This window comes from Euprymna scolopes, chromosome 40, assembly GCF_053919585.1.
Source record: "Euprymna scolopes isolate OS-2025 chromosome 40, ASM5391958v1, whole genome shotgun sequence".
NCBI classification, from domain to species: domain Eukaryota; kingdom Metazoa; phylum Mollusca; class Cephalopoda; order Sepiida; family Sepiolidae; genus Euprymna; species Euprymna scolopes.
The window spans coordinates 12,835,028-12,849,887 of NC_136521.1; the positions used below are offsets into that span (position 1 = coordinate 12,835,028).

Consider the following 14,860-nt stretch of genomic DNA (forward strand, 5'->3'; position numbering starts at 1 on the left):
GATAGGTCAACAATCAAAGAAGTCTTTTAATACTTCTTTAACCCTTTTCAAAGATATATATATATATATTCTTTATCTGTTTTTACATAAGCAGTAATATGTTGCTACACAGTCATTAGCATGTTTCAGTCAGCTAGTTACCAGTAACTAGAGACCTCTACAGATGATACAGTTTATATGAAAGCAAAGTTTGCAATATATATATATATATATATATATATATATATATATATATATATATATATGTATCTCTCGCGGTTGACGGTAGCCAAATGGTTCAGGTCTTTGCTAATAAAGCCAGACGTGACTTCTGTTGCCAGAGTTTGAATCTCTCAACTGGCGTTAATCATGACATCCTGCACTGATGCTTCCCAAAAGGATGAAACTCTAGTGTCCGTAGGTATTTAATAATTATTTTAATAAATATTTATATATATATATATATATATATATATATATATATACACACACACACAGATGTGTCCCTTAACCCTCTGGGGTCATGCGGGCACTGTATTATTTCATACAGCATGTCTTGGACAAGAATAGCCTGGCGGCACCCATCTCTCTCCAAGCTCAGAGCACATACAGTACCTGGCATTATCAAATGGTCACCCATTTTAGTATTGGCCAAGCTCAACATCACTTAACCTTTTTTTAAACCCTCTTCTAATTTTACATACGTACATATATGTATATTAATATTTGCTTATGTAATCAAATTTCAATTGAGGTAAACTTTCATATAATTTTCTGAACTTTAATTGAAGACGTTGGAGCAAAGCATTTTGAATCATACAATGTTACTAACACAGATATAAATTTAGTACAACAGGCTGCAGCCTACAGATAACCAAACAATATAATAATTACCCCTCACTTGAGCAGCAAAGGAGGCGTTGGGACGCATTTCTGGCATAAAACAACCAGAATTCAAACATATCTTTCGAGAAATTTTTCACCCCAGCACGAAGTCATGGAACCTAGGAAAAGATGTATCATAGTTATTTTAATGTCATTAGAAGAAAGATAAAATTCTACAAGCTTTATATATATATATGTGTGTGTGTGTGTGTGTCTATTCACACGTTCACCCAGGGTCCGAGAAAGTTGGATTTAGGCAGAACATTTTTGATGGGGTGGGGAGGTGGGCATAGAAAGGGGCAGGGGAGGGATGGAGATAGACATATATGTGTATACACATGTCTATTCACACGTCTGCCCAGGGTCCAGGGAAGTTGGAATTAGGCAGAACACCATTTTTGATCGTTCTATGATGTGGCAGTGTGGCTGTTCGGTACGTCTCCTTTTCTTTCTCCTTTTCGGCCATATGCTTGCACAGGCTATCAATCGCTTTGTACATGTAATGGTAATTTTCCTAAAAAGAAAAAAAAAATATGAAATAAAATTATTAACTATGTAAGCTGTAAATGAATTGATGTGCTTATTTCAAAATCTGAGGTTATTGTTTTCCAGAGGTTACGTTACCAATGAAATGTCAAACATACTATTAGGAATAAAGGGTAAGATGGTCAACATCTTGAAATTTGGAATATAAACTTTTGTCATTCATTTGTTTTATATATATATATATATATATATATATATATATATTTCTGTAGAAATATATTTTCTTATAATATATACCAATCCTTATTTAAGCTCAATGAAATTACAGAGCAATATAGAAAAAGTTATATTCTAAAATTCATGATGTTGACCATCTTATCATTTATTCCTTTAATTCAGTTGACTTATACAATTCTTGACAGTATCTGTTTCGTAGCGCAAAATCAATCACTTAATTATTATATCAATCAGTGAATCTATTATACCCTTAACTCATCAAAAGAAATAGCAACAATCAATCCATCAAAAGGAAATGAGGTGTGATTTGACATGATTAAAATCCGAAAATTGGAAGAGAAGCTGCAAATACTTTTTTTATTTTTCCATTACGCCATTTTGAATTTTATCAAACAAAGTCATTAGACCCAACTATTCGTACTAACAATTTTAATTAATTTATGAATCTTCTACCAAAATGTTCTATTTAATAATTAGTAAATTTATTGATTATAATTTGTGTATACATACTTATGAAAATAACATCAATAAATCATAAACTATTATACATGTTTGTATATACGAAACTAAACTAAGCTTAAAAAAAAAAACGATTGATCATTACGATTATTATAATTAATCAATTGATTTGAATCGAAAACCATACATAATTCAATTCTGTTGACTATTATAATCAAATTTATTATTATTAGAATTATAATTTTTAGAATTATACAATTCAAAACCTATATTTACGTTAGGTTAAGTTTAAAAATTATCTGAAAACTCCTTTTTATCGTAATTGTAAATAATTAAATTTATTTGAATTAAAGTGAGGCAGAGTTGGAACAAATCTAGCAAGATGTCAACTTTTCTTATATTTATTTTAATTTTTTTCTTCTTTAATTTCATTTTTTCTTCTCTTTTAACATTCATATTATAAACATTTCGTAACACATAGTCATCCAGAATTAATTTTAATATAGTTTTAATGTCTTTCACTTAATATTATTAAAAAAATTTAATCAGTTTATATTATAAATTAATTCACTTATCTGTCCAATATAAAATGTTAATATTAAAAATTATTTCAATCGATAGTCATTTTTTTTTTACATAGGCATCCCCACTTATCAAGGCCAAGAGGCCACTCGAGGATAAGGGTTAAAGAGTGTACAGTAGAAATCGGACAATATAGTAATCGTTAGTAAGCGAAATTCGGTAAATTTGTTAACTTATATGAAACGGCTCATCAAAAGTTGTTTACGTTAGACTTGAAGACAACCATATTGTAGTCAGCTGGAAAGCAGGAAAACGGAAGTCAATTCCATAGGCGTGATGTTCTAAGAAAGAAGCTTTGCTCATGGAATCTACGTTTAGGTTTAGGCACAGATAAAGAGTGGGGGAAATTAGTGATAGTGTTTTCTGCTAGACGGGTGTTTCTTGTGAAAGTTTGGCGAGGGGGGACCATAGATTGGAGCTCAGCTGAGCACTTGCCATAAAAATAACGATAAAGCAGAGACAAACTTGCACCAAAGTTATTAAGTTATACTTCATTTCTGCTAATGTTGAATGTAAATTGGTTACTTACATTCACTTTAATTTTTATTTATCTATTATCAATATCACCATCATCATTATTTATATTGAAAGTAATATTTTTTTATTTTATTTTCACAAACTTTAATCAGTTCAACACACAATCTAGTATTGATCAACATTTTATGAACTTGTTAAGTTTTAGTTTAACATTGCATATATCCTAATTCTCTCGGCCCTGTTGGTGGGGCATTAGAATACGCCGACTGCCCCCCTGCAGAGGGTAAAAGTCCCTCAATGGGGGTCCTGGATATGACCTTAAACTATATCCAGTGGTGAGAGCCCCAGCTTGTGGGCTTTGGGGAGTATGGAGCCACCCTTTAATTACCATTGCTCCCAGGTCCACTCTGACCCGGAGTGGTAGTACCTGTTAGGGTCCCAACTATGGGTTGAATAGAAACCGACGTGAAAACAAAAAATATATTCTATTAAAAAAAAAATTTCTTCAAAATCTTTGGATTCGGTATTAAATAACCCGAAAAGGATTGATATGCCGTAAAACAAAAACAACCAACCAACCAACCTAATTCTCTAATATTAAAGTTCCAGAGTTTCTTAATCAGATAACATGTTATTTTAATTATAATTAAATAAATGTATATTTAAGTGAAAATTCTAATTTTAATTCAAGTTAATAAGATTAATAAATATTGTTTACTGTTGACGGATTGATTGTTGCTATTTCTTCTGATGAGTCAGGGGCATAATAGATTCACTGATTGATATAAAATTGATTGATTTTGCGCTACGAAAAATTGTATGTCAAGAATTGTATAAGTCAACTGAATTAAAGGAATAAATCCTAAGATGGTCAACATCATGAATTTGGCAATATAAATTTTTGTCATTTATTCTCTCTCTTTATATATATATATGCTTGCTCTCTTAAATAGAGATCAAGAAGAATGTTCATATATGTATAAATAGTGTATTTCACTGTCAGTTGAGTGGCTATTTTGGAATATTTTTGAATGACAATGTTTGAAATTGTGTGAATAGTTATGAAACAATTGTAATGAATATTATGCTATCATTTTTTATTGTCTTGATTTTGTGAAAAAGTTTGCTTGATCTAAAAACTGATAATCATGAAGCTTAATAATTGAATCAATTAATTTTGACTAATTTTTATTGGTATATTAACTTTACCAAATTTTAATATATTAAAATTTTTGGTTAAAAAATATTAATAAGGTATAATATATATATATATATATATATATATATATATATATATATATTATATATTTATATTATATACACACACATTTATCTACATTTCATCTTTATCCCAAAACTTCTTTGGGATGATTGATCCCCCGCCCCCCCGTCAGTTCAATCATTCTGAAGAAGTCTTGAAATAAAGATGAAACGTTGATGAATACATAAATAGGTTGTTCCAATACATTAGAATATAATTTTTTAAATTTGTTTTTGTTCCATTCTACTTCAGTCAAAATTCTCAGAAATCAAGGAGGCTCCACTTTCGGGGGCTAACACTTGCTATCTAAATAAGACACATAGCTATTCAAATATTCCATTAAAGTTCTCCTTTAAATTTCAAACAATGTTAGTAAAGAAGTTGGGACCATTTAAATATGTTATAACACATCTTTGTTTTTGGTCTCTTTGTCTTACTGGATTCCAGGACAAGAATTTATCTAGTCTGGTGGAGTATCTAGTTTCATGCTGTTACTTGAGGTAACATCACTTTGAGAAGATGCCCCATTCATCGTAAAAGCCAGTTTATTTGGGCCACAAATACATGATTTTTAATACTTAGTCCAATTTATCTAACTTTTAAATGTGACCATAAAGAAAGAAAAATAAAGAAATCAATTTGCATTTCATTTAGAAACAGATCACAACTTATTGAAAATCAAGTTGGTCCTTCTAAAGAAACAAACACAAATGATTAATATTTGTCTCAGAAAATAGAAAAATAAAATGATTTACTAATCATTGAAAAAAGAGAGAAAAAAATTTGTAAACTTTAATGTATTTTTTCAAAGCCAATATGCAAATTAGTTAGCCTATTACATATAATTAAGATGGTTCATTTATTTTGTAAAGTCGAATCAACTTGAAATATTGCATTTTTGATTTTACCATTAGCACAAAAAACAGGCCCAACTTTTATCTTTATTTAAATGATAGCAAAAATTAAAGTTGAGCTTCATGTAAAAATTAATAAAGTTAAAAATCTTAAAAAGAAAAAGTCAAAAGCAAAATAGAAAGGAAGAATCAAAACAATATTTTTCTTCTATTATAATTAGCGCTATGACAACAGCATATTCTTTTCCTTGTTTTGATTCTCAGGTATATATCCATTGATATCTATATATCTATAAAAGTGAAAGTGTCTGTGTGTGTGTCTGTCTGTCTGTGTACATTTTCCTACGCAACATCTGTCAATTTTCAGTCTACAGACTCGAAATTTGCTATAGAGGGTACTGAGATTTGGGAAAATCTTTGTAATCGATTTTCGGCCAAAAATTTGGCTGTAAAGGGGGTCAAAGTTCAACGATTTGCCCGTTGAAAACTCTACCAAACTCCGACAATTTTGGGTCTAAAGACTTGAAATTTTAGATATAGGTTCCTTGGACATGGATCTAACTTAATAACTTGATTTGAGCCCAAAATAATAAATGTTAAGGGGTCATAATAGGGGTCAAACTTAAAAAAATTGACCGCTTTTTTTTTTTTTTTTTTTTTTTTGCTCAATATACACCTCGAAACACCTGAGCAATGCTAATTTTATATATTTTTATGTAGAGTGATGTGGTTCTCGGTTGATTAATTGTGTCTGTGTTGGATATATACTCGAGAGTCAACACAATGAAAAGAACATGGTGTTGTCATAGCCTCAGTTATGAGTAACTTTAACGCTGGGTACAATTACTTTACCAGTAAAAATAGTCTCAATATCCTGACTTTAATGCTCAAGATAGTCCTAATATAAAGTAATTTCGATGTCTACACCCAAAAGTAAAAATAGTTTTAATGTCCTTACCTTAAACCCAAAAGTCCCAATGATCTTACCTTAAACCCAAAAAGTAAAAATTAAAAAAATGTTCTCATCATAGACCCAAAAGTAAAGTATCAATGTTCTTACCATAGATCCAAAAGTAAAAGTAGCCTCAATGCCCTTACCTTAGTCCCAATGATGCCAGTTCTCTTCAGATGATAGAGTTTGGCAACTTGGTAGACATCGATGGACTTATCATGATGCAGCTGGTCATATAAAGTCCACAGAGCACAAAAAAGGGCTGCTTGACATCCTCCATGTCTGGAAAAAGAAACGCAAAAATTGTGAAGGGTTGCTAAACAAGGTAAACATAGGAACAAATAAAGTTACAGTCTAAAGGATCGGTAAAGATGGTCATCAGGAATGCCGGAAAAATTCAAAGGGAATCAAGGATTTAAAAACACTCACAAAGAATTAATGTGTCTCTGCATTATTTTAGATTTTCTGGATGTCCAATGATCATATTCTGAAGTAGTCGTGTTCTATGTTACTGGCATGTAGCCAACACACCATGTAGATATATATTACTCTTTGGTGGCCAAAATGAAAATGCTTAAAATCGTTTCAGCACATATAGCTCAGTGCACAAAATCAAATAAAAATATTTTAAGCCAATTAAATTCATTTCTCTGAATTTATTAAAACATTTATCAAGTGCATAGCATTAAAAGCAAGAGTTTTTCTTCAATAAAATGTTGGTGCCAAAAGTCCACAACGGGGCTAACATTTGCTTTATGTCCACTTCCCTTGTCCCTCTTTTGGGCATTGGTAAAGTTAAAATGATACATTTCTCAATTCATGCTTGCAGTCATAAGCATACACACACTAACACACACACAATTAATTAATTCTTTCACATTGTCGCCTGCTCAAAAAAAAACAAAAAAACAAAAAATGTATAAATTTATTTTAAATACCCTTGACATTTCTGAACTTTCTACAATGAAAACAAATGAACATTGACCCTTACTGGTTACTTTTAGTCAAATTTTTAAAAAGTATAAGATAACAAAGACCGATAAGAACTCAGAGTGCGGAGGAAGTATAATTGGATAGAGAAGCTGTTGAAGTGATTCAGAATATTTGCTACCTTGGTGGAGCAGGTGTTAGTCTGGTTGCACGAGTCAGAAGTTGGAGTAAGTTCAGGTAACTTTTGCGATTATCAACCAGTGGAGCATTGAATAGTCTGTCAGATATGTGTGTGCAGTCTAATTATGTATGGAAATGAAACCTGAGCAGTGAGAGTTGAGGATATGTGTTGCATGGAGAGAAATGATATAAGAATGATACGATGGATGTGTAATGTCAATGTTACAAATGGCCTTAGTTCTGATGACCTCAGTGTAAGATTTAACCAGAAAATAATATATAAAAGAAAGAAACTTTGTTCATGGAATCTATGTTTAGATTTAGGCAGTTAGAGAGTGGGGGAAATTGTTAATATTGGTTATAGCTAGTCGCGTATCGTTTGTGAAAGTTTGGCAAGGGAGGACCATAGATTGGACCTCAGGCAAGCATTTGCTTAAAAAAAAACAAAAAACAAAAAAAAAAACTCATTCTGTTATTAAATTAAATTTGAGAGAAATTGCAATGACTTTGCAAATTTAGGAAGGGGAGACCAACACTACTTGTCTATTATATTAATAATAACCATCTAAAAATCCAAATACAAAAAAAAATCGGTTTGTATTTGTTAAATGTATTTGTATATCGATGGCGGCCATGAATCTTTATTCATACAGAAAGCACAACCCTTACAGAGAATGATGAACACAATATTACTTACTTGTCTATAACAATAATAGGTCCACTGTTATATTGTTGGTACCACTTCCTGCAAGTTTCAATGAATTCAAACACTGTGTAAAGAGGCTGACATTCCTCTGGCCATTCTGTAGTAGCAATAATCCTACTCATTAAGACATAGTCATCCTAAAGAAAATGAAGAAAAAAAAAAATCATTAATTTATAATTCAATCAAATGATATTTAAAAAATATATTTTTTTGTGAATTTAATTTGTTAAAAACAAACTTTTTGGTTTAAATTAAATGGAATGTAATATATTTTCATACTAACATGGGGATCCGACCTTGCCCGGTCGTAAAATATGTTTAAATATATTTTAATTCATGCAGATTTCATATTTATTATTGCAGAGCAAATTCTGTATTGAATATTACATTGTACCTAATATATAGTACCGATTTCAAAAGTTAAAAAGAAATCACTTGGATGCCATCAGCTAGAATTGAAACCAAAACATTTAGCGTCTCAGTCACGGTCCCTAACATCTAAGCTATTGACAGATAAATGAAAAAGATTTAAAATTAAAGTTTTTCAAGTTATGAATGAATTTGCACATGCACAAAAGTAATAGAAATAGGTAAGCTAGTTGAAATGAACATTTTGCATTTCAATTGGCCGACATTTTTGTATACGTTACGCATCCATCCAAACAAAGATTTTACTCATTATAAGCCATCCTTGTTAATTTCTGTGTTATGTGACCAGTAGTTTAAGAGTTTCTCGGCTAAATATTTACACACATACACACATTTGGATTACTAAAAAAAATTTCAAAAGTAAGGGAGGTAATTGTACTTCCCTTGTTCAATTTTGTATTATTAAAAACAAAGTATTAAGTATTTGCATACAATTTTCAGTGCGTGTTAAGACAGTTGACAGTTTTTAAATGTTGTTTTAAGCAAAAACAACATTATGTATGTAATTGTCATGCCGAAAATAGTAATATATCCAAAAACTATGAAAAATCAAGTTGAAATTTATTTCTAGTTAAAAGTAATTTTTACGGAAAATTGGGCAAAATCGCATTTTTCTCAAGACGTTATAGAGTAGGAAGTAGGAGAGTATATGCAGGGAACATAACTCCGAAAAGAATATTTTAGATTACTTGTGTCATGGCTATAATATTGGTTGTCTATAGCAATAGACGTTTTATTTTACTAAAAACAATAGTTGTTCTACTCAATGGTTTTTCGTAATTTTTGGATATATTAACTATTTTTCAACATGACAATTAAGTGTGGCTTTATGTTTTTGCTTAAAACGATATATCTTAAAAATCGAATTGTCAACTATAGCTTACCCAGCACCCACTTATCTCCCAAACACAATTTATAATTTAATTATATGACAAAAAAAAACAAAAAAAAACATACTTATATTTAGCAAGTTTCATTTAGCAAAACATACTTTTTTTTAAAAGTCACCAATAAAGCCGTTAGAAGTCATTCATATGATGCGAATATATACATCTTTTTATCTAATTTCTTTCTTTACTTTCCTTGATGAACATATACCCCCACCCCCCACCCCTCTCAAGATTCATTACAGTCACTGCTTTGTGAGGTCATTTGCACATCAACAAGTGCTTTGCAACTTTTTGGGGCATGGAAAATAGAATAAATCACTGCTTGTCCAGAATTGTTCCACAGACGAGCAACACTAGGGTAAAAAACTGTTCATGGCATTTTCGCTTAGATTTAAGCACAGATAAAAAGGGAAATTGGTTGGTTGTTTTTGTTTTACGGCATATCAACCCTTTCCAGGTTATTTAATGCCGAATCCAAAGATTTTGAAGAAAAATTTTTTAATTAGAATATATTTGTTGTTTTCAAGTCGGTTTCTATTTAACCCATAGTTGGGACCATAACAGGTACTATCACTCCGGGTCAGAGTGGACCTGGGAGCAATGGCACACTCCCCAAAGCCCACACTTATGAACAATTTTTGTTTCTCATTAAATAAAATGTGGGCAACTTAAACGGTTTTAAAAAACTGCTTTATCTGTTTATTCAAATTTTAAACTATATATAAATGGAGGAGACTGCTGAAAAGACAAAAAAAGGGAAGTAAAATAAAAGTCGCTCAAACCTGTGTCGACTCCATAATGAAATCATGAGTGACAGGATCTAAACTCGTGTCTTCTTCTCGGTGAAACAGTTTAAAGTTCCCAGCATCAACTTGGATGGAATCACCTTTTTCAGGCCAAAATTCTTTAAATTCCTGGAAAAAAAAAGAAAAAAAAAAAAAAAAGAAAAAAAAAAAAAAGAAAAAAAAAAAAAGAAAAAAATGGATATTAAAAGAAAAAAGTTGTTGATTGAAGTTTGGATTGTCTCTGATGGAATTTGAAAATGCAAAACTCACTGAAAATTTAACACAAATGACTTTTATTGAAATTGAAGGAATGGGGGTTCATACCTTTTGCAATATAATTAATGAATAAATGAACACAATAGATGTGACAGGATTTGAATCTTAAAGTTTAACATGTAATTATGACAAACGGAGAGAAGACAAAGAAAGGGAGAGAATTGAGATTGATAAAGGAGAGATAACGAAAGAGAAAGGAGCTGATTGTAAACGATCAATTGAACACAAACTGCTATTTAACCAATGTGAATTCATACATTTTATAATTGAAGTAATGAATGTGATGTGATTTTTTGCATGTTAAGTTTTATTTGGTTTACAACATATCAATCGTCTACATTGGGTTGTAATTGGCGAATTCATAGTCCTGTCGACAAGATGAAAATTTACAATAAGTGCATTAGTGTGGAAGAGTCACATAAAAAGTGAAAAGGCAAACACGTAAAGCAAAACAGAAGGCGTGAAAGAAAGAGTGAGTGAGAGATACAAAGAGATTAAGATTGATAAAGTCGAGAGAGAGAGAGAGAGAGAGAGAGAGGGGGAGAAAAGATAGAGAGAGGGGGGAGAAAAGATAGAGAGAGGGGGGAGAAAAGATAGAGAGAGGGGGGAGAAAAGATAGAGAGAGGGGGGAGAAAAGATAGAGAGGGGGGGGAGAAAAGATAGAGAGAGGGGGGAGAAAAGATAGAGAGAGGGGGGAGAAAAGATAGAGAGGGGGGGAGAAAAGATAGAGAGGGGGGGAGAAAAGATAGAGAGGGGGGGAGAAAGGATAGAGAGAGGGGGGAGAAAAGATAGAGAGAGGGGGGAGAAAAGATAGAGAGAGGGGGGAAGAAAAGATAGAGAGAGGGGGGAAGAAAAGATAGAGAGAGGGGGAGAAAAGATGGAGAGAGAAGGCAAAACAAATAGAGAGAGAGAGAGAGACTTACATCACCATCCATCTTTGTAAGTAAGACGATGGCAGCACTGTTCTGATCCCAGACCATTCTCCAGAAATCTTCAACACTTGATTCCAAAGGATGCTGTGTTATGATGAACTCATCCGTACGATTGTAACCCTGGAAAATCAAAACAATATTTAGGGTAGAATTAAACAAAGAAAAAATTTTAAACAAGATTTTGATAAGTTAAAAAAAAAAAAAGAAAATCTTTAATAAAAAAAATCAAATGTTTATTAAAAATTTCAAACAAAAAAAATTAAGAAAATAAACATTATGACTGCAATTATCTATTTTCTATTGATATTATGTTAGGGTCATGGATATCAGATCCAATTTATTGGCAAAAAATAGCAACGTGCAACAAGCCATGTATAGAGCATGTGTATGTCTATCGTTAGAAGGCGTGGCCAAGCAACTTTAAACCTGAATCTTGAAATATTTTCCCCTTGGTACAAAAATCAATAAAATTTATGCCATTTCTGAATTGACATTTTCCCTATTGACTGTGGTATGTTGTTGGTCCTGTGCAGTTCTAGGTGGTCCACCCTTCCAAGTTTTGCCTTTTCTCTTTTAGTTTATTGCTAATCACCTGAGGCGCCTCTACCAGAGAATGCTTACATGGATTCAGCACCACCCAAAATAATAACATATCTGGACATCTATGTAAATGTCATCTCATTAGCTGCCTCTTTTTTGATTTCTGGTGGACTTGTATGTTAGCATATGCGTAGATGAGTTACCATTTCAGATTGTTTGACGCTATCTGTAAAGCACAATCATAATGGCTTTGTGATCTGAGGACATATACTAATCTGAAAATCAAACCCAATTTATTGGCAAAAAAAAAAAAAAAAATCAATAAATAAAACTAAGTGCAACAAGGCACGCATGTGTATGTTTATATATGATAGCTATTGTCACTAACTTTGGTAGGTTGCTTCATAGCACAAAATCACAGACAGAGAAATTTTTTTTATTTTAATAAGACAAAATGCTAATGGTACATCTTTTCTGGGTCTCACGGAGGCTACAAATTAGCATTGGAGTAAAAAAAAAAAGAAAAAAAAGAAAGGAAAGAAAAAGAAAAAAAAAACAAAGAAAAAAGAAAAAAACAAAGAAAAAAGGAAAAACAAAGAAAAAAGGAAAAAACAAAGAAAAAAGGAAAAAACAAAGAAAAAAGGAAAAAACAAAGAAAAAAGGAAAAAACAAAGAAAAAAGGAAAAAACAAAGAAAAAAGGAAAAAACAAAGAAAAAAGGAAAACAAAGAAAAAAGGAAAAACAAAGAAAAAAGGAAAAACAAAGAAAAAAGGAAAAACAAAGAGAAAAGGAAAAACAAAGAGAAAAGGAAAAACAAAGAAAAAAGGAAAAAACAAAGAAAAAAGGAAAAAACAAAGAAAAAAGAAAAAAACAAAGAAAAAAGGAAAAACAAAGAGAAAAGGAAAAACAAAGAAAAAAGGAAAACAAAGAAAAAAGGAAAAACAAAGAAAAAAGGAAAAACAAAGAAAAAAGGAAAAACAAAGAGAAAAGGAAAAACAAAGAGAAAAGGAAAAACAAAGAAAAAAGGAAAAAACAAAGAAAAAAGGAAAAAACAAAGAAAAAAGAAAAAAACAAAGAAAAAAGGAAAAACAAAGAGAAAAGGAAAAACAAAGAAAAAAGGAAAACAAAGAAAAAAGGAAAAAACAAAGAAAAAAGAAAAAAAACAAAGAAAAAAGGAAAAAACAAAGAAAAAAGGAAAAAACAAAGAAAAAAGAAAAAAAACAAAGAAAAAAGGAAAAAACAAAGAAAAAAGGAAAAAACAAAGAAAAAAGGAAAAACAAAGAAAAAAGGAAAAAACAAAGAAAAAAGAAAAAAAACAAAGAAAAAAGAAAAAAACAAAGAAAAAAGGAAAAAACAAAGAAAAAAGAAAAAAAACAAAGAAAAAAGGAAAAAACAAAGAAAAAAGGAAAAAACAAAGAAAAAAGGAAAAACAAAGAAAAAAGGAAAAACGAAGAAAAAAGGAAAAACAAAGAAAAAAAGAAAAACAAATAAAGAAAAAGAAATAAAAAAAAAAAATAAAAAAAAAAGAAAAAAGAGAAAAAAAAAGAAAAAGAAAAAAAAAAGAAAAACAGAGAAAATGACTAAACCTGGATATGATAAAATATTCATTGATCCTCATCAATCCCGAGTAACTTCTGAAAAGGTACATGTTAATTCTCATTTATCATGTTTATACCAGAATCCCCACGGAATCTCTACTGCTTAAATGAGCGGTAATTATCCAAAGATTGGCAACTATGATGAATTCAGTGCTGACTTAAATTGCTTGGTTGCCTGCAGGCTGACCATGGCTGTTATTCGACAGCAATTAAGCAAGATTTCAATTTCTTTTTAACATCCTTTAATTAAATTTTCGATATTTCATAGAATTAAATTTCAGTTATAGTGGGGCAGGTTATCTCAATATTCCATAAGAATCTTTCACTTAGTGATACAAGCACCAAGTGATAAAAGATTGTTTCAGCAATCTGCCCCACTATTAGAAGTTAGGTTCTACAGGAACTTGTGCCTCGGCAGAAAACCGACATGTCAACAAAGTGAGATCAAGGTTCTCTCTAGGGTGTACAGCATCAAAAAGAACAGATATTTGTTTTACTGAGGCTGGCACCACCACCACAAGATTGGAAAAAGGAAGGAAGAACTTCCGTCAAAAATGTATATCAAAGAGTGAAATTTTAATGTCAAATGCTGTAAAAAGTAAACATAATCCCAGAGTAAACAGTGGCGTTATTTGTTGTTCTTTTTTAATCAGTTCTGTTATTCCATTTATAATGATTGAATGGCATCTGATTGGGAGGGGGAGCATGTGTCAAAGAACTCCTCATTCTATCTTACATCTCAACAAAGAAAGTTTTATATATCAACGATGACTTACTTGTAGATATGAAGCATTGATGTAGTCGGAGCCATCGACTCCTGGTTTAACTGGCAATAAAACCCTCTTCATATCAATTGGCAACATCTCTTGAATACGGTTCTTTGGTACGTTCACAGGTTTAACAGCTTGTGAATATTCATGTTCCTTTGGTCTTCGAGTCGTGGCCAGCTGAAAAGAGAAAAAAAAATAGTTTTACAGACTCAATCCTTTTATTCGTAAGGTGTGAGTTGGCTTATGATGTGCCACATTAAAATCCAGTTTGCAATTGGAAGAGAAGGATACAGGCCATTGGCTAGTATAAATGGAGGGGACACGCCATTCGTCAATGGGAGGGAAGTGGACAGACCATCAGTAAGCGGGACGGAAGAGGGCACGTCATCGGTAAGCGGGACGGAAGAGGGCACGTCATCGGTAAGCAGGACGGAAGAGGGCACGTCATCGGTAAGCGGGACGGAAGAGGGCACGTCATCGGTAAGCGGGACGGAAGAGGGCACGTCATCGGTAAGCGGGACGGAAGAGGGCACGTCATCGGTAAGCAGGACGGAAGAGGGCACGTCATCGGTAAGCGGGACGGAAGAGGGCACGTCATCGGTAAGCGGGACGGAAGAGGGCACGTCATCGGTAAGCGGGACGGAAGAGGGCA

At 31.9% G+C, this 14,860-nt stretch overlaps 1 protein-coding gene across 4 annotated transcripts in view; it reads right to left on the minus strand.

The window, feature by feature from the left end:
- Positions 1–749: 749 nt before the first annotated feature.
- The window catches only part of LOC145265375 (putative receptor-type tyrosine-protein phosphatase mosPTP-1), a 475,862-nt gene continuing 461,751 nt past the window's right edge, over positions 750–14,860 (minus strand). For all 4 annotated transcript variants that reach the window (XM_080121163.1, XM_080121162.1, XM_080121161.1 and 1 more), the window contains 6 exons: positions 14,215–14,385; positions 11,292–11,420; positions 10,090–10,221; positions 7,980–8,125; positions 6,319–6,454; positions 750–1,378 (listed from right to left, as the gene is read on the minus strand). In XM_080121163.1, coding sequence (XP_079977289.1) covers positions 1,211–1,378; positions 6,319–6,454; positions 7,980–8,125; positions 10,090–10,221; positions 11,292–11,420; positions 14,215–14,385 — 882 coding nt within the window. In that variant the 3' untranslated portion in view covers positions 750–1,210. The remainder of the gene's footprint in view (positions 1,379–6,318; positions 6,455–7,979; positions 8,126–10,089; positions 10,222–11,291; positions 11,421–14,214; positions 14,386–14,860) is intronic.